General features: G+C 39.7%; 1 protein-coding gene across 1 annotated transcript in view; it reads right to left on the bottom strand.

The window, feature by feature from the left end:
- Nucleotides 1–21,419, bottom strand: part of ulk4 (unc-51 like kinase 4) — a 150,359-nt gene that overhangs the window by 83,913 nt on the left and 45,027 nt on the right. The window contains exons 20-22 of the mRNA XM_077528300.1: nucleotides 7,030–7,191; nucleotides 6,612–6,797; nucleotides 3,559–3,686 (exon numbers count right to left, since the gene is read on the bottom strand). Of these exons, the coding sequence (XP_077384426.1) occupies nucleotides 3,559–3,686; nucleotides 6,612–6,797; nucleotides 7,030–7,191 (476 nt within the window). The remainder of the gene's footprint in view (nucleotides 1–3,558; nucleotides 3,687–6,611; nucleotides 6,798–7,029; nucleotides 7,192–21,419) is intronic.

The following is a 21,419-nucleotide window of genomic DNA, read 5'->3' as shown; positions in this document are numbered from 1 at the left end:
CAATACTAGCGGAGCAGCGCGGGATGGCATAACGAAAAAACTCCTTTTCTCAACATGATTCCCCGACAGTCTCAAGGTAAGTGGACCGGTAACATGACGGACCTGTGCTAGTAACCGCCCATCGAGGTCAAAAACCTCCTTAACCTTTTCTAATGGTTCCACCGTGCTCCCCAACGCCTCGACCACACACGGGTCGACGAAACAATCGTCGGCCCCCGAATCTATGAGTGCCTTAATCTTTAGATTCATACCGCCATCGGACAATTCCCCTGACAATTCTAACCGTCGAATCCCACCACTAGTCCTACACGAAAGGCTGGGTTCGGTTCTCCCCGGTAAGTGCTTACCCTGGTTCGAGTCAATTCCGGACTCCTGGGTCTCCTTGGCACGTCCCCCCAGTCGTGTGGTCGGTTGTGTCCGACGTTGTGGTTTCGCGGGGCAGGAAGCCACCCGATGCCCTGGTTGACCACAATAGAGACAGGCTCCCGTGAGCCACCGACGGCGGCGCTCCTCGGGATGCAGGCGTCCACCTCCGACCTGCATGGGCTCCCCTGTGCCAGCTGGGGTGCCCGGAAGGGAACGTGCTTCCGCGTGGTCGACAAGGCTGAGTCCAGTCATGCGGGGGTTGGCGGATGGCCCATGCCGCTCACTGATTCGCTCTCGGTGCCGCTCTTGTAAGCGGTTGTCCAACCGAATGGTGAGCTCAATAAGTCCCTCGAGAGAGTTCGTATCGTCACGGACCGCCAGTTCATCTTTGAGTACAGAATTCAATCCCCGACGAAAGATACTTCGCAAAGCACAGTCATCAAATCCGCTCTCCGCGGCCAGAATACGAAACATGATCGAGTAGTCAGCGACGGATCTTTCTCCTTGCACTAAGTCTAACAACCGACCTCCGGCCTCCTTCCCCTTGACTGGATGGTCGAACACACGTTGAAATTCGGAAACAAAAATCGGGAAGGAGGACCGGAGGTCTGGTCGTGAGTTGCTCACCACCATCGCCCATGTAGCGGCTTGACCAGACAGGAGGCTCATAATAAAAGCAATCTTAGATGGGTCACGAGCGTAGGTATACGGTTGCTGGTCGAAAATAAGCGAACATTGATGCAAGAACTGACCGCAACCACCCGGCTGTCCGTCATAGCGCGACGGGTGGGGCAAAACGGGTTCCCTTGGAGCTGCTGGGGAAGCCAACGTGGCTGAGTCCGTTCGCGGAAGTTCCGAGTCTAGTACTCCGCGGGAACCGAGCTGCTCGAGCCTCGCGAACATCTGCTCGCACCGGTGAGCAAGCCTGCCTACCACCTCTTGGAGTCCTACCAAGGTGGTCTCGGTTTGCCCAACCCGTTGCCCCTGGCTGGCCAACGCCTGTCTCACCTTCTCCGAGTCGGCGGGATCCATGGTCGGATTATTCTGTAAGGACTCGACAGAGTCGATAAAGAACAGATCCCAAAAAGGCAGGCTCGGAGGAGGAAAACAACCTCGATTTATTCTTTTGGAAAAACCGAAAGCACAAAGCTTGCGCGCAGGCAAGACAACGAAATTTTCAGCGGTGCCCCTGCACACAGGCGAGGGACACGGCAGTAACAAAGGACACTTGCAAAAGGCAAGGAGGAATTGGAAAACACAAAACTCCTGCAAAAGGCAGGGAACACGAATGTAACAAAAAGCGCTTGCAACTGCAAGGAAAACTGACATAACCAAAATCGCTTGCAAACGGCAAGGAGAACTAACGTAACAAAAAACACTTGCTAACAGCAAGGACTAGAAAAACTTAAATCACTTGCACCCGGCAAGGACGACACGAAATGTACACGGAATCAATCACACGAGAATAACAACAAAAGGCGACGCAGAAACACACACGTGAATATAAGTAAACTAAAGACGACGGCAGATTCAAAAAACTTTACCAACAAGGAAACGCGGAGAACACTTGGACACGAAGATGAGCAAATAATAATCCGACAGCGTGCAGTGCTGCTCGGAGTCCTTTTAAAGTCTTGATTGCCAACTTGATGCAGGTGTGGGGCTGGGAAACGCCCCCCTCGTAATTGGCACTGAAAACACACACACACACAAGAGCACAACAGGGCTGAGAACCGAACCATGACACTGCTGACCTGAACTTGGGACTTTGTGAGTAATAATACACACTATACCTTTAATTATGTAAAGAACACTATAATTGAAGGTGTTTATTTAGGTATGAAACATGTAAAGTGAGGACCAACAAAAACTACAGATGTGTTTCAGTTTTGGGTGTAAAATTGTGGAATGGACTCGATGATGCCTTGAAACTGTACCTTTCTGTTGGGGTTTAAAAAGTTAAAATGTAAAATAATTCATGCTTAAAGTGCCATTAATAAAATTAATTCAAATTAATAAAACATTTAGGAACTATAGTGAGTGAGTATAGTAGTTATTTATTCTGTTTTGTTGTAATTTTACGTGACTCAATGGAAATGTATAGGATGGGCAATAATAAACCTGGAGCTTCAGCCTATACAGTAAATTATGTCAAGTAAATTTTATCCTAAAAAAAACAAAAAAAAAACAAAAAAAAACTATATTCTGTCCCAGCCTAGAGTAAACTTTACACCTGGAAGAGAGTAAAATATAAATTTAAAAAAAAATCACTCAAGGGTTTAGGAACGATTGCAGAACCTTCAGGTTGAGAGACGGCCAATCTACCCACTGAGCCATGCTGTTCTCATTGTGTGTCAGTATATCGCTTATCGCTGGTGTCAGGTGGAATCCTAATACCTCCAAGACCATTTTTGGTCTCCTTTTGGACACACCAACAATATGTTAACAAACAGAGCTGGGCACTTCCGCTCATTGTCAATTGCCGTCAATGACGATGCCCACCTTTCGGAGCGTGCTTCCGCATATTCGGCGAATGCTTTGACGCGAAGGCTCGCAAAATACACGGAATGAGAATGACCGTATGTACCCACCCCGATCGACGGACGTAAATGTGCTTCAGTCGGTGCTCAATCTTTGTATTTATCCGAGGCTTCACGTTATTGTTCACTTGCCACAAGATGGGCATCATCAAAGACGGGAATTGCCGATTAATGGAAGTCCCCTCTGTTCATTCATTCATTCATTCATTCATTCATTCATTCAACCAAATGTCTATTCAGGAGTACTGTAGAGGACGATCCACCTGGGAGTTGAGTCTCAGATTCACTAGCATGGTTATAAGAAAATTTTAAGGACTTTTTAATGTGCCTTATAGTCGTGAAAATACGGTAAATTAATCTCCAGAATTAACACTTTAATTTTAAGAGCCCTAAAAGCTCATCAGTGCCTGCGTTTTTTGAGATCCGCACACCTCATCTATAACACTTGCGAACAGTCAGATACTGTACAGAAAAATAACAAGGGACCTCCAATTTGTGACTCACAAAGCAAATGTTTATGTAGCATGAGCACAACTGAGCCTTTTGACCATCCCGCCTAAGACATTTGTGCTTGACCTGAAATTGAGCTTGTCTGTCACCCAAGTTGTGCGTAATTAGGGGGTCCACTTTATGTAATTATATAATTATTTACCTGTGCTGACAGCAGAGTACCAGCGTATCTGTGTTGTCCTTTATCAGTATCAAAAGCAATAGAAATGTTTTGGCTCTGGTTACTGTGGATGGACTCTTTAGACAGCTCAGCACCTTCAACACACAATCCTACAAAAGAAAAGAAAATAGACACATGGAGACACATGAGCTCACTTTTCATAGATTACATATAATGAATACATAATGTATATGAACAAGTTGTACAAGAATTCATGAGTTGTATTTTAAACCTTATTTAACCAAAATAATCTGAAATATTCGAAATAAGGTTCCCCTGACAGCCTTGTCTCCCGTGAATAATGCAGTGAAGAGCAGCCAACATTATCAAGTAAAAACACAAACATATTAAAATATTAACTAAGTGACATGAGGAATGTAGTACTTGTTTTCAAAAATGTGATAGCTACAGTATCTATACATATAATGGCATATTCACTAAGAATTCGCTGCGTCCGGTAATAGCGCGAAATATTGCACCAAAACTGCACCCGCAGTCTGCGCCCATTTACCAACCTATTCACTAAGGATATTGCTCTAATCATATACCGGCGCAAACACGCCCACAAAACTGACAGCTTGGAGCAAATTTGCACCTGATTTACCACACATGGGTTTGCACCAAGAACATGGTTGTTATAGTAACAGTTGCGAGAAAGATGACATTATCAGAAAGCGAGGTTGGACCGAGAGTAAGCGTTTATTGCGCCATTAAGCTGTACAGAGCAGAGAGGACGACAACAACATAATTCATTCATAAAGTACAAATTATTGGCGTGATCGTTTTTAAAAAATATATTTTCAGAGGTTGACGCGGGCGTACAGTATGCATCTGGCACGTCAAAATGATCGTAAAATGCCTCCCCGCCCTTGCTGATCTGCTGTTTTTTTTTCGTTGCATATTTATAACTTGCAAAGGTTTCATTTCATCAAACCAATTTTAATATCACACAGCGACAACCCAATTTTATTTACCGAAGGGGTGGGAGGGTGAATACAAACCTATGTGAAAAAAATCGATTATGTCTTAGAGTTAAAAGTAAAAGTGTTTATCAGTCACAGCTAATTACTGTAATTATTGTAATATTATTATTATTATTATTATTATTATTATTATTAATATTATTATTATTATTATTATTATTACTTACGCAAATGGCATATGGGCTATATGCCACAGACTTCCGGCGAAAGTGACATGTACACTTAAGTAACTTCCAGTCGTATTTCCTCTAAATAAAAAGTTTTCTCCTCGATCCCTGCGCGATTTACCTCCCTTTTCTTTGACGTTCGTAAGTCGGATCATTGAAGCAAAGTCCCCCATGTCATCAAGAAGGACATAAGGACTAAACTGTACATGCGCAAATGGCATGGTGCTGCTCGGCGGGGTTGTGGTAGACAGGGGAATGATAGTACAGTACTGTACCGTAATGTATGATGTGGGGCGCACTAAACTTTTAACTTGTGAGTGAAATATGGCATTCATGGACATCATTCACCCTTATTCATCTGCGAGTGTTCGTAAGTCTGATGTTCATAACTAGAGGACTACCTGTATTGTATTGTGTGTAGACACAGACATCATGACTCATACACTGCTGTGTAGATATACAATTTTTGAAACATGTCAACTACAGGCCTAAAGCTTATATTATTCAAACTTTTATGCTCACAGTCACTGAATCCATCCACTCACTCAGCATAAATCGACTGACTGTTTGGAAAGAATTTTGCTGGCCAACACTATTATCACTATCGTCAACACCATGCAAGAGTGCGTGTGCGTGTGTGCGTGTGTGCATGCAATCGTGTTTATGGTGCAAGAACCCTGAGTTAATTAATTAGAAAGCCCAGTAATGTGTGCCTTGCTGATAAGTCCCTCCCCACTACCCATAATGCTTTGCTGAGGTAGAGCACTGCAGCACATCCACTCAGCCAATTAGTCTGGATAGTGACACACACTGCATATTAGTGTAGATGTGCATATACAACATGCACACACTTTCTTCCACACCACACACACGCACACTCTTATATATATTTAAACATACATGCACACTAACAGACTCTGTTCTGTGTAAACAAACTCATGGACTGTCTGTCTTTGTGCCAAGGGAGCGGAGAGGGGAGAGGGAAGAGTGGTGAATGCATATCAGTGTATAATTACAGCAGAGTTGAAGTACTAAGTTTGTATTCTGGTGTTAAATTGGAAATGCTCAATGCAAATAAATTCAGTTCAGTGTCAATTACCAATGCGAGTTTCAGAGTTAAAAACCTTAAAATCAATGTCAGCCTCTTCGCCTTAGACAGATTAATGCTTCACATACACACAGGATGGGCTGTCTCATAAAAAAAATAAATAAGTAAGTGCTGACAGACATTTAGTTTTTGCACAGTTCAGTATTGGTGCAGTTCAGCATTAGTTCATTATATGTACTGAAGACAGAATGACAATGAGGCAGGAAGAAAGAAAAGCACGAAGTGAAGATGGGGTGAATTTTTGTTTTGTGTTATGTTGCTATTTTGGAATTTGATATTTGCAGACCAATAGTTCGCATTGAATATACATTCGAACTTAAATATATTAATAATCTAAATGCTTAATATGTGAGTTGAACATTGTGGCGTCAGGTAGAATCGTTGCATCTCCAAAACTTTTATGCGAAGAAAAATGGTATTGGATATTAAATCATGCGGACGTCCCACCGGCGGCAAAAATTCTAAGGGTTATCTTAAAAAATAAATACATACATAAAATACTATGCCGATACTGCAAATGGTTCAGGAACAGTTTCAAACTTACTTTAGGTGCACCTTTTTTAGGCGTTTTCGGCAAAATTGCCCTAATCATAAGGGGTTTTAATTAACATTGAATCGTGATGGAGAGCAGGCCATTTTCAACATTTAAGATGGGTTAATACTTTGTAAAACAGCCCGCAATTGGGACTGACCAAAAGTAATGACCAAATTTGGACATGATGTTTCCGCCCAAGAGCGATGATATGTTTGTGTTCTTGCTATTTTGAAATGACTTACACTGATCTGTGTGACATGTTGCGTTTGGATTTGTGAATTGATCAAGGCAGTGGCCATGGCAGTGAGCAGGTGTTGCTGGACCTTTGGCCCTGCTCCACTCACTGCCTCCAAGATGCTTGCATGTCCACAAGTTTCCATCACTGCCAAAAAGACTGCGGGGTCTCCCCGAGTAAGCCTTGAGAGTGCCTGGTCACAACAGACAAGAGGGAAAAACATGTACATAATATAATAGATGACAAATATCATTGCATTATTTGGAAAATCAAATAGATAATTCAGAAACTCTCTGAGAATACTGAGTAATTAAGATAACACCACTCATCAAACTCTTGTGTAATCTAAAATTAAGTTTAGCAAAATTTGCATGGTTGCGAGGTTGACTGTGCAGCTGAACATGAATGTGACTGAGTCCACTTACAGAGACAGCGGTGACTCTGACTGCCTCCACAGAGGAGTGAGTGAAAAGGTACCACAGAGCAGATCCGATCTCTGGGGTCATCAGGCAGCGCGAGGGCCCAGACACTGTTGAGCAGATGTTCTCAATGGCTTTTGCAGCCATGTGATGAACAATGGAGTCATCCTGGAAGACAGACAGAAATACTAATTAAGTCAAATGATTTAAAGTACAGTTCGTCTCTGCGTGCCCTGCTATTGGCTGGCAACCAGTTCAGGGTGTACCTCGCCTACTGCCCGAAGCCAGCTGGGACAGGCTCCAGCACCCCCACGACCCTTGTGAGGAAAAAGTGGTTAAGAAGATGGATGGATGGATGGATGGATGGATGGATGGATGGATGGATGGATGGATGGATGGATGGGTGGATGGATGGATGGATGGACGGACGGACAGATGGACAGATGGATGGACGGATAGGTGGATGGATGGATGGATGGATGGATGAACGGACAGATGGACAGACGGATGGACGGATGGGTGGACGGATGGATGGATGGATGGATGGATGGATGGATGGACGGATGGGTGGATGGATGGATGGATGGATGGATGGATGGACAGACAGATGGACAGATGGATGGACGGATGGATGGATGGATGGATGAACGGATGGATGGATGGATGGATGGATGGATGGATGGATGGATGGATGGATGGATGGGTGGATGGATGGATGGATGGACGGACGGACAGATGGACAGATGGATGGACGGATAGGTGGATGGATGGATGGATGAACGGACAGATGGACAGACGGATGGACGGATGGGTGGACGGATGGATGGATGGATGGATGGATGGATGGATGGATGGATGGATGGATGGATGGACGGATGGGTGGATGGATGGATGGATGGATGGATGGATGGATGGACAGACAGATGGACAGATGGATGGACGGATGGATGGATGGATGGATGGATGGATGGATGGATGAACGGATGGATGGATGGATGGATGGATGGATGGATGGATGGATTGACGGACGACGGATGGACAGCTGGATGGACGGATGGATGGATGGATGGATGGATGGATGGATGGATGGATGGACGGACGGATGGACGGCTGAAGTGATGGAAGAATGGATGGATGGATGGATGGATGGATGGATGGATGGATGGATGGATGGATGGACGGATGGATGAATTTAAAGTACAATACAAAAAATATAGTCAACAACCTGATATACTTTTTGACATAAAATTTGACCAAAATTAGGGATGCTCGGTACCACTTTTTCATGTACTAACACCGATACTGCAGTCTTGAGGATCAGCTTATACTGATCGTATACTGATCTGATTTTTTTTTTTTGTCACTCTTAATGTTTTTAATAATACTTGGATGTAACTTGCTTGATACTGACAAATAAAGCACAATGTTCACTGTACAGCAACTATTCTACTCCGCTAAAGAAAAAAGGAGAACACACTGAAGTCATGTGTACAACTTATTATTAGGCACAATATCAATGAACGGCTCTATTTTTTAATTTTCCTACATTAGATGCATTATCTGCGAAGCACTGAAACCAAAATGGAAAGTAACTAAGTACAAACACTTAGTTTTTTTTTTCCAGTACTGTGGAAAGTATTAAATTTTTTGGACTACTTTTTACTTTTATCCGTTACATTTTAACATGAGTACCTGCACATTTTATCAATATATTTTCAAAACATGGTCGTTACTTTTGTTTTTAAATGCATGAAAAGAATTACTGTAAATTACTTGACCTGGAAGAAAAAGCAGGAGACATGGACGGCTGCTTTTTGAAAAGAATTACTGTAAATTACTTGACCTGGAAGAAAAAGCAGCCGTCCATGTCTCCTGGCTCAGCCAATCATATGATCATAAGTGTCCCCTACATCATAGCTTGTGATTGGCTCTACCATGCGATCACATGACGTGCAATTGGCTAGATTAGAACAACTGGTGAATATGAGGGCAATGTGCGCCGCCACTACACAGGATCATTTGAACTTGATAAGAAGAATGCTGCAGACTGCCAGTCAACAATATGAAAGAAGGTTCAATCATGTCCGCGAGGAGAGGACAAGCGACATACATGAGCGAATGATACTCTACACCAGTGGTGTCCAAACTACGGCCCGGGGGCCATTTGCGGCCCGCCATCTATTTTTTTTTAGCAGCCCGCAGCATATACAAAAAAAATAATACTTTTGACACAGCCTGTTTTTCTAGCGATGCAAAGAAACCATTTAAATCTAAAACACAAATATTTATTTTTGTAATTAAATTAATTAAGTCAGTGATTTCAGTTCCAGAAGCCAAACTGTTTTCCTCCATGTTTCACTGTCTGTGTCAAGGTCTAATTTGTGAACACATTACATGAATGATTAAATAAGATCCTCAAGTGATTTAAAATTTGTCATTTTATTACAGACTACTCTTCCATTGATTTGAATGGAGAGTGGTTCAGAGATGGGGCGGATCTATTCTTGTGGGATACAGGGGTGTTAGCCCACCCCAAAATCAAGAAAAATTACAAACTGTCCTGTTTAAAAATAATTAGCTAAACTATAGTACATTATTAATTGACTTATTAGTTTTAGCGTGTTTAATAAAGTCAGGCAATTTCAAAATGGCCCTAGTTCGATTATACTGTATGCGGCCCTCAAAGGAAAAAGTTTGGACACCCCTGCTCTTTCCATTGTCGACTTGATGCAGGACAAGTCAGACAGTGAATTGGCTGATGTATACCCATTTTTGATTAATTTGCGTGATTAATTAGTTAAAACATTGTCATTATTTACTAGCACTAATGTATTTATTTATTTTTACTTATTTAAAAGCGAGGCAGTCATAGTAAGAGAGAATACTGTACATTTTCTGGAAGGTATGATTTTAACAATATTTACAATGTTTAACAAAAAGTACAAAACAGTATATCCTGGAAAATACAATATGTAAAAAAAAAAAAAGTACTTTCTTTCTTTCTTGACCATGTTGAGAAACTCATCATCTTGCAATATTTATGAACAAATTGCTACGAGGCAAATGAAAAATACCTCACAGCAAAAGGCAAACACTCATACTATTAGAATTCAGAACTCCTAGACAAACATGGACACACGTAAAGAGGCTGCGTGTGAGTGTGAGAGTTATTTTGCTCAGACAATGGGGTCAGACTAATAAAATCCCCGAGGCAAAAGAAATTAGTTTTTCCAGGAGCGTCACTGCAGAGAAAGATGGGAAACAGAGGAGCAACGATTATCTGTCAGGTTATTAATGTGTTTCACTGTGTTACATCACTTAACACAACTCAGCCTATTCATGAAACACACTGTTAATTGCATTCTGTTGCAAAACTTCATTGTAAAGGTTGAAAAATAATTTGTGTCACACTGCAATCCTGACACTTTGCGGGAAATGGCAGACTGCCATTGTTATAAGAATTAATTGCAAGGTTTTTGTTTCTTCTCTCCATATGATGATGGTGGGATTGGATTTATGCATTCAAACCCCAATGGTGCTATCCATCTGTGTGTCTTAAGTCACTTTTTTTGATCAACATTAACTTGACATTCTGTTCTCTATCTAGTTATTCCCATGCTCAGACAAATCACTGGCTGGAGCATATGGCAAAACAGCATAGTGGGGATTAGGTGGACCACAATAAAATGTTGCCATAGATGTGATAATACACATCTAATTAAAAAAGAAAAAAAGAAAAAAAAAGAAACAAGACTATTTATGGTGAGAAATTATTAAAGTTAACTTGGGGGGAAAAGCTCATCAGGTTTATAATTTACATTAAAAAAATAATTTAAATAAATAAATAAATAAATAAATAAATAAATAAAACATTACTCCCAATTAATGTGCTTATAGTCATAGCCTATATGGGAAGATGTTTTGGGACATGCAATGTCAAATCATTAATCAATCAAATGTTGTAAAAGGCTGCTACTGCCACTTTGTTGGAACAGTTTGTGCAAGGCCTTTTCATGCATGCAGTATGATTGTGTCACCTTGCACAAATCAAGTCCTATAAATGCATGCTTGGACATGTTTGGTTTGAAAAAACTTGAGAGCCCTGACCTCAAACCTCATGAAATACCTTTGAGATGGCCTAAAACAAATTGAAGTAGGACCTCTCGAAAGCAATAACAATGTAAAGAAAGCATGCTTAAGCACATCTGACATTTAACAACGCCTCTGTGGTCAGACGGTGATCCATCTTTATTTAGACACGGCACATCTGTTACAACAACCAACCTATTAAGCCAATAAAGTCCATCACGTTGTATAAGCAACGTTGAAGCATTAAACAGCACCACAACATAATGATTGCACTGACACCCCTTTGGGAGTCAGCACAATGGTCTTTTCCAGCAGTCCCTAGGCCGTGCGGGCCAGTTCACTAATGAGCCCACGGGGGAGAACCCACTATGTATGTGTTTAATAGACTGTTTCCCTGCCAGGAACTATAAAAGAAAAAGGGAATGACACAAAGAAAGAAAGTAAAAGAGAAAGAATTAAAAAGAAAGATGAAAGAAGGAAATGCAGAGTACATTAGAGAGAGAACATTACAGAGATATTACATGAGAAGGAAGAGGTGACTAATGCAAGAAACCTTTATGTTGAGAAACAAGGGAATCATTCTCGTTGCATCTCTCAGTATGATTTCACCAGCCATGAAACTTGGCTCATCATTTCATACTTAGAACTAACATCTCTAGAAAATTAACTGATTTAGGATGGATGGATGGACATTCACTTAGTAGGCAGTGTAGTGAAGGAGCACTGTAAGCATTTCTGCCCCACAGTTCTGAGGTTGGGGCATTGAAACTACCATGTTTCTTGTCAGACTTCACACTGATTAACTTTTTGGGCATTTCTTGTCAATGAAGTCAACCACCAATCCTTGCACTGTGTCTCCCATCATTTCTACCAAGGGAACACTCATTTTCTGTTGTTTTTTCAACACTCTCCCACTGCAGGAGCGCACGGCTGCAGCAGCAGGTTACAAATATTACCACCTGCTGGATCTTGCTGCTAACGTGCTGTGGCCTTCAACCTACCATGGCAGGGTCCAAAACATCCCATACGAGTGTTTCAGTGCGGAACAACTCACATTATTGGTTCTGATTATCTGTCACCTGTTTAACATTTTATCAAACGTAGTTACCTATTGATATCGATACATACTGATGTTGATTTATCGCCCAGTCCTACCCACCATGGATGTTTTTGGAATGTGGGAGGAAACCCGGAGGAGCCAGAGAAAACCCATACAGGCACATGGGGAGAACATACTAACTACCCACGGGAGTGTGGAGGCCAGATTTGAACCCACAACCTCTGAATTATAATGCAGATGTGCTAACCAGGTTTGAACTATATTTGTGATGCACTGATAAAGTGTACCTCCGGAGGAACATTTGAAGGTATTGATGGGGTATCGGAGCATATATTGCGAAGTTTGAGAAATACCCGGTGTTCTCATTTTTTATGTCTAGTTTTGCATTTGCCAAAATAATTTTGCACCAATAAATTTGTGACGGATGTGACGTGACCTTACTGAGTGTCCTGTTTACGAGCAACTCTGAAGCCAGATCATGTGAACAAGCTGGTGTTCCTGGTTTAAAATCTGTAAAGCTTTGTAGTTTTCATGTCCTACCCCTGTTTTTTTCAGACTATTCTGATGCACTGTTTTTGTTTTTGTTTTTTAATTACAAGTTGCACTTTTGTCAACATTGTTAAAATAGTTTATTTTACATTGTCTATAGTGAACATACTTGAGTTCAAGATTTGCACTTGTTGAGAGATCTATTGAGTGTTATTTAAATGTTACAACAGTCTTATATATATTTTGTTTGGTCCAAAAGGAACGTACATAATTTAATTGTTAAATATTTTTGTCTTGTTTGCTTACATTTTCTAGTTTTGTACCAAAAAATAATTGTTTGAAATAATAATCGTGTTATCAATTATTCCCAAAATAATTGTGATTTTGATTTTTTCCATAATAGAACAGTCCTACCACAGGTGCACTTTAACTGCATAATATTAAAAGTGGTGAGTCACAGGGTCAAGAGAGAGGAACTTAAAGCTTTGCTGGAGAAGATCTATATTAGCTGGCAGGAGTATATATATATATATATATATATATATATATATATATATATATATATATATATATATATATATATATATATATATATATATATATAAACGACTTAAGCACAAACATGAGAATATGACCCTAATGGCGCATAAAGAAAAAAACTATACATTAAGGAACTATTTACAACCTGAGCTGTGAGCAGGGCTCTTGACTAAATCTTGAACTAGCACAAAAGATAGACGCTCCAAAATTTCCGCTGCATCACATTCAACACTGCAGTTTTACAGATTTATTCTTATTAACATTGATTCAACATCTGATTCTGGTCAACAAAGTTCTTTAAGTACAATTCCACAAGACGGGTAACTTACGTTGAAGACTTTGGGCTCTTGGAAGTAAAAACTATAAACAGGCGCATCTCAATTTTCGTGCTGGGCCAAGTCTAGTCGATCATGTTTTGGGCCGTATTGTACCTCTCCACGCATTCCGGCAGACACAGCTGCCGGTGCTCCTGGTGCATCTGTCAATATGCTAACAAGAAGTAGACTGCGCTCGGCCTAAAAACGGGTACATTTAATTTTTGTGCTAGGGCTAGTATACAGTGATACCTCAGCTCACGAACATAATTGGTTCCCAGAAAGTGTGTGTAAGGCGAAAAGTTCGTCTTCCGAACATTTATTTCCCATAAGAAACCATTAAAATGAGAATAATTCGTTCCCAGGTCCCTATAAAACATAATTTTCTACTAAATAAGCCTTAAAACTACACAAAAATATACCTTATTTTATGTATAATAAATGTGCTATTGTATTGTAATTAAACAAATAAACTGTACTGTATAATAAAGTCGTTTTATTTACCTTTGTGATGGTAGTTCTTAAGGATGGTAGCAATGGTAGACTTACTTCATTCGCGAGCGTTTCACCGCGTAGAGTGTTTATGGAACGCTTGCCGCTCATTCGCGCTTTCGTGCTCACCGGCGCGGAGGAGGCGTGTCCCTTGGTGAACAAGGAAGTGGAGCACTTTAGCGAGTCAACAAAAACTGAGCACCGCCAACTACTTTCACTTCTTTCCTGGGACTAAACAGCCGTGGCACTATTTTCTCTTTTTTTGAGGTACGTGATAGCACTTTCGCTTTTTTTAGTGGCGCGAACTCCATTGACTACAATGCAAACGCGCCGCCGAATCGCCGTCCCTCGCTTTTGGTGAGAACGCAGCATTAGGCTTAACACTAGCCTGTGGTGGGGTCTTTTTCGGTCCCATAATAGCAAAAGTACACTCATATGGTCCAAAATGTCTATCAAACACAAACCGCGTCCGCACTAAAAGAAAGGGGGTGACGAACTGGGATGCCGTGAGCGTGCGTCAGCTTCTCGTGGCCGCCACCGTGGCGCTGTTCGACCGCGTGGTTTGGTTCGTCCGCCGAAAACTAGTTCGTCAACAGAGACTATATGCTTTAATGTTCTTGAGGCGAAAAGTTCGTGAGCTTAAGCGTTCGTCAGCGGAGATTTTACTGTAATTTAGTTTAGCATGCTTGTAATCATGCCATACAAAAGTATGCATGGGTTTCTTCTAATAAAAGGGAGTTATCTGAAACAATCTGGACATGGGTGAATTTGCGAGTGCCGAACTTTGAATGTGTGGTGGTCGACTGTTCATCAATAGTTAATAGTCAGGGTCTCAGTTCGATCACACTGTAAAAGAGTTAAGAAAAAAACTAAAAATGATAGAAATACTCAAACTCACACAAACACTGAAGACAGACCGCACTTTATCATATATCCTTGCCACAAAACTACAATTTTTGCCAAAATTGTGTGAAATAGAATTTAGATAAAATTGGTTGATATAATTACACTGCTTTTTAAAATAATGTGCTGTCTACCAATTAGAGTGCTTCCCTAATGGTTCCTTGTGAGAACAAGCCTAAAAGTTTGTGACTGTTTCAGAGAGCGAGTGATGCTAAAAGATCTGTTCTAAAGTTTTGTAAAACCACAGCTCAGTGTGTACAAATGTGTCATTAATTGTGCTTCTCTGAATTTGCATATCATTCATGTAAATTGGTGGAGATGAAAAGAGAGGAACATGCAGGTAGCTTTAGAACAAAATGTGGAGTATTTTGGAGGTGTTGTGGACACTTTTAATTACCTCTCATTAATTTTCAACCACCAGTCCAGAGTTTCAAGAATGTACACCCTAATTAATATTTCGAACAACTTTAAATTTCAATGTGCACAAAAAGGAATAAAACAAGTTTCATCTACTCTGTATTTGTCTTGTTTCTATGTTGTTTTATAAAACAAAATTTCCATCTATATTTAGATTTTTGTCAAAACAGCTTAATAGCAAGTGAGTTTAACAAATATGGTTTTTATTCTCAGGGTTTACAGATTCACAACAAAGTTGGTTTAATCGGAATGGGGACAATAAAGTGCTGTTGATAAGACCATACTATAGATGTACATATTGCACCTGGCGTTGGAGTCTCACGTGGAAGGAGACACAGATCACAGCAAAGCCACATCACATGACTTGATGCTAGGTTTGTGTGCATGCCCGTGCATGCACAAACATATGTGTCTGATGTGGTTTCCCTCTGTAATTAACATCCTTTGGAAGGTAGTGCATCTGGTCTTCAATGTGCCTCCATGGCAGCAACACAGACACCATCTATCATCCTCACACATCACATCCAACACACCTAATATCCTCAAAGAAAAAGAGAGTTGGGGGAAGGAAAACTCAGACAGCAACAGGTAGTGGAGCACACAGACAGATGGGAAAATGCCACACATAGGTACAAGACAAAGAAGTCCATGAAAGGAGAATTGAACAATTTGCCCCTAAAGAACAGGGCCCGGTTGTTCAATTCTTGGTTATTTTAACCACTGTTTAACCCTTAACTGCCGGTTAATATCTTAACCCGCTGTTAACCGACCGTTAAATATACGTTGTTCAAAACATGGTTAGTCACGCTGTTAATTTAATAGGCACCATCAAACTTAACCATGCCGTTTTACGTTCCTGGTTAGCACCGATATATCCCACAATTCCCCTTTTTGTTTACTTCCAGGTCAGTGAAAGAAATGGATACTATCCAACCGACCCCTGGCACTTGCCGAAAAAGAGAAGCAGGAACTTTTCTGCTGATGAAGAAAATGTTATTCAATCAATGATTGAAGCAATTTAGGAGTGAATTAAAGAATTAATTAATGTATTTATTTATTTATTTATTTATTTATTTTATTCATATAATTTATTTTTCGTCTTCTGTGTATTTTCAGTGAATATTTTGTGTAATACAGTGGTACCTCTACTTACGAACGTCCCTTTATAGGAAATGTTCAAGTTACGAAACTCCTCAACAGGAAAATATTGCCTCTTGTTACGAAAGAAGTTTCAGGATACAAAAGGCAAAAATACAGTATTGGCTGCTACTCGCAGCTCCCAGAGTTTCCTGAACACAACATACTTACAGCTGCTCTGCCATTGGCTATTAGCTTAGCATACCGCATGTATCTATGTGGGTAAAATAGATAGATAATAGATGTATCTATGTTGCGTCCTCGTCATTCGCCATCTCGGGCCATGAGGTGTTCAGATAGTTTTACGTAAATGTATTCACTAACGGTGACCACAGTTGTGCAAAAATTCATACAATTGGTGATTGATAAAGGCTACGTTGCACAGTAAGTTTTTAATTGCGACGAGACGGGCCTTTTTTAGAAAAAGATGCCTCGCCGTACCTGAAGTTTCCATGAATTTGTTTTGTTTTGTTTTGGAATTTGTTGGAAAGAATCACCCAGAAAAAACACTTCTGAGAGAGAACATGAAACATGAAAGGGCAAAAAAACGATGAGGACAGCAGTTAAAAAGGTAAATGACCATCATTTTTATTCTTTATTCTATTCTTTGTTTTTTGCATGACGCACAACTCTCATTTATTGTGCAATAATCTAATTGTAACATGTATTTGATACATGTTTTGATGCATTTTTATGCTTTATAAAACATTTATGTCTGAATTTCGGGAGGCTTGGAACGGATTAGGGCATTTACATAGAAAATGCGTCTTTACTTACAAAATATTCTACTCAAGAACTTTCTTCCAGAACCAATTAATTTTTTAATATTTAATTTATTATTATTATTATTATTATTATTATTATTATTATTATTATTATTATTATTATATTGGAATTAAAATTAATTTAAATTAAATAATTAGCCAGTATTCACAGTGTTGTTGTCTGATTGACGTGTAAGCAAACAAGAAACATCACATGTCTTTGGAATCACCTCCAACTAAATGTTAGGCAAGCTCCCTCTCTGTCCATTTTTAGAACTCGTTTTAAAAAACACAGTTTTATTCCTCTGCGATTGGCTGGCAACCAGTCCAGGGTGTACCCCTCCTACTGCCCATTGCCAGCTGAGATGGGATCCAGCACCCCCCGCGACCCTTGTGAGGAGCAAGCGGTTGGATGGATTTGTATTTCTTCTCTTTTGACTCTGCATGAGACTTGGCATTGTATCACTGCTAAGAGGTAGTGTTTGCATAACTCTTCATCAGAATAATCACCAATGTCAAAGTCAAGCCCTCAATTGACTCTTTTTTTTTCTTGCACTAAACTGGCATCATGAAGGCAGCATTAGCCACGAACACCATCTAGAGTTAATCACACTGTTAAAAAGTTAGTGTGATCCTTAGATGTGTTAACTTCAACAGCCGGTTAAAGTTAACAGAGTTCAATAGTACAATATTTTTGTCTTTGTACTTCTCACCTGGTTACCGCCACACACGCTTGACATCATCATAACCAAATACGTTTTTCCACGTCTCATCAGACCGCAAGACATGGTTCCAGTAATCCACGTCCTTAGTCTGCTTGTCTTCAGCAAACTGTTTGCGGACTTTCTTGTGCATCATTAGAGGAGGCTTCCTTTTGGGACGACTGCCATGCAGACCAATTTGATGCAGTGTGCAGCATATGGTCTGAACACTGACAGGCCCCTTAACTTCTGCTGCAATGCTGGCAGCACTCATAACGTCTATTTTCCAAAGATAACCTCTGGATGTGATGCTGAGCACGTGCACGCAACCTGTACTGAGCGAAACCTGTCCTGTTAAACGGCTGGATGGTCTTGGCCACTGTCCTGCAGCTCAGTTTCAGGGTGTTGGCAATCTTATAGCTAGGCTATCTTTATGTAGAGCAACTTCTTTTTTTCAGCTCTTCAGGGAGTTCTTTGCCATAAAGCACCATGTTGAACAGAATGAGAGCTGTAATACCAAATTAAACACACCTGCTCCCTATTCGCACCTGAGACATTGTAACAATCACAAGTCACATGACACTGGGAAGGAAAATGTTTTCAGTTTTTACTTAGGAGTATATTCCTTTTGTTGCAAGGGGTTTAGTTGTTAATGGCTGTATTTTGCAAGAACAGTAAATTCACACTTCTATAAGCTGTACACGGAATTCGTTTCATCGTGTCAAAGTGTCATTTCTTCAGTGTTGTCTCATGAAAAGATAATATCTGAAACAATGTGAGGGGACAGTCGTACTCACGTTTGTGAGCTACTGTACACACAGTAAAATAATAATTCAGCAAATGCAAATCTAAATTACAATTCTAAACCTCACGGCACCATTATAACTGTTTGTTTTTGTTTGTTTTTTTGCGATTGACACTTCCAAACTCAAATCCATATCAGAATGCTGAAATGCTCCTCACAGGTGCAATCACGTCCACTAGCACTGATCCTTTTTCACCTCTTTTCTGCATATTTTATTATTATGAATATATCCTTCCACTGCATATTGTAGAATCTTTTGCCTCGAGGTGGAGGATATTGTGCTTGTATTGCTCCAAAAACACCCATTGACATGCTCTGGTCTGGTACGTTCATTTCCATTGTAAGTGTCCACAAAGATGTCGGACCTGGAAAAGTCAACCAAGGGGGCGGTCAAAGAATTACAAAGTTACAGCAATTTTCATGTTGGCGGGTTGAAATCCCTAGTTTTGAAAAAAACTGTTTAAAAGTTTTGGTCCTTGCAACTTTCAAATATCCATAGCAAACAGTACTTTAGGAAAAAGATGTTGACTTGAAATTTTCAGGAACTGTTAAAATATCAATGCAAATTCAATTCCAATAGCAGACAAGATGCGAGATTTTAACTTTTTAAAAGTTTAGGAAGTTTGACCTCTCACCAGATGAAATCTGCCTCAACTTTGAAGATCACACTAAGATTACAATTCAATTCATTTTCTAAGGCACCATCAGATAAAGTTTGGTTCTTTTGTTGTTGCTCCTTTTGGTATTTTCTTGCTTCAATGAAGTCTTATTACCACAGTGGGAAATTTGATTTAATAATTTTGTGTGAATTAAAAGATTATTTGCCAATTTGTGTGGTCTGTGACAAGTAAGTTTATTGATAACTTATCATGGAGGCTACTGGTATGTCGCAAATGCTTTTAGTCACATAAAGAAAATGCAAATGTTATGATGGTTCAACAGAGATCTCCCCGCCCCCCACCACCCCTCAACATAATACATAAGGAACACAACACTATAGCTACAGTACTCTACAAGTCACTCCATGCGCTGCATGCATTTTGGGGCGGTGAGACTCGCTCTTGGAGGACCATCACGATCATTTTTCCTCTTTAAGTTTCATATTTCATCCCACTTAAAAGACCATAAGTTAACATTTGTGGTGATATTCAGTGATTCAGGCAGACAGGTCATTCTTGACGCATCGAGTGGCGTGTCATCTTTACGTCTCGTGAAATTGACGGCAGTTTTTTGCTTGATCCAGTTACATGACGGCCGTTCCCCCCCACCATACTGGACTATGTTTCTGTTATGTGAGTGCATGCAATTCTTTTTTTTTATGTGTACATAAGGCTTCTTTCCTGTCTTTTAATTTATTTACAGCTGAGTTGAGTTGTGTGGCACTACCCAATACAGTGGGCCTATTCATTGTTTTTATGATTGGATGTACACTTGTCGAGGTACTGTTTTTTTGTTTTGTTTTGTTTTGTTTTGTTTTGTTTTGTTTTGTTTTGTTTTTGTTTTTTTTGGGTGTGTGTCTGTGTGTGTGTTGTTAGGGCCTTTTTTTTCTTAATTGTCACCTATGATACTACATTGAGATTGTCTACAGCCTAAAAGTGCTATGTTTATGTATCCTATGTGACTGAAAAGTTCAATAAAAAAAAGTAAAAAAAAAAAAAAAAGATACATTACAGACAAGGCATTACTGTATTTAAGAACTTTGTTATACACTCCTCCTAACTCGCTGTTACTCATCTGCAAATAGACTCATTAATGAAAGAGATCCATATTGCATGGGCCAATATCGCAATATCAATATTTTTTCCAATATATTGGGCAGCCCTAGTATAAACTTACTTTAATACTACACTAGTGTTTTCTTGTGGTGAATGCTTACTAAAACTGCATGTCAAAGTATTGAGTAAGCTTACAGCTGTAATTGTAGCAGATATATAAACTGTCTTTCATTTTAATTAATGTCTGATTTGACGTTATCTTAACTCTAAAAGCCAAATATAAAGCCACATTAAACACAAAACATTTTGAGGCCTCTATTCCATGAGTATATTTTTCCCCCATTAAAACCCTGATGTATATGATCTGACAAATACATTGCACAGATAATACACGAGAGGGCAGTATCACCCAGCTGATGGCTTTTCCAGCGACCTTGCAAGATTGCCCCAATTGAGAAAGAAGAGACACCTTTACTTATTAACCCTGTAAAGCCAGAAACATGAAATATATGAGAGAAAATTCTGATTCTTTTAGAGTTTTTATTGGTCCTTTTGAAAAAAGAAAAAGAAAAAAAAAGAAAATCAACTTCCGCAAATGACTTTTGATTTGTGTCATATTTGGTACATCCGGTCACAATGCTTTAAAATTGTACATTTGTAACTGTCATTTTTGACATTATATTTTTATTATAATAAACAAACATATCAAACATATTAGTATTCCCACAAATCAGAAAGAACATTTCCCACTATTCTACCGTACAATGTAAAATAGATCTGATGTTTATTGTTATATAAATTTTAATTCATTCTTAGTTTTGATGAAAATACAATAGAAAAGGACCTTGAAAAAAATAGTTGCATATTAAATTACAATCACAATATTGAGGAAACAAATCCCAATTACATTTTCCAAAAATTTTTTTTTTTTCAACCCTAGTGGAATATAGTGGTAAATCATTAATCCACT

The sequence above is a fragment of the Festucalex cinctus genome, chromosome 7 (assembly GCF_051991245.1).
Source record: "Festucalex cinctus isolate MCC-2025b chromosome 7, RoL_Fcin_1.0, whole genome shotgun sequence".
Taxonomy (NCBI): Eukaryota; Metazoa; Chordata; class Actinopteri; order Syngnathiformes; family Syngnathidae; genus Festucalex; species Festucalex cinctus.
Note: the sequence above shows the minus strand (reverse complement) of the source record. Positions and strands in the feature narration are given on the sequence as shown.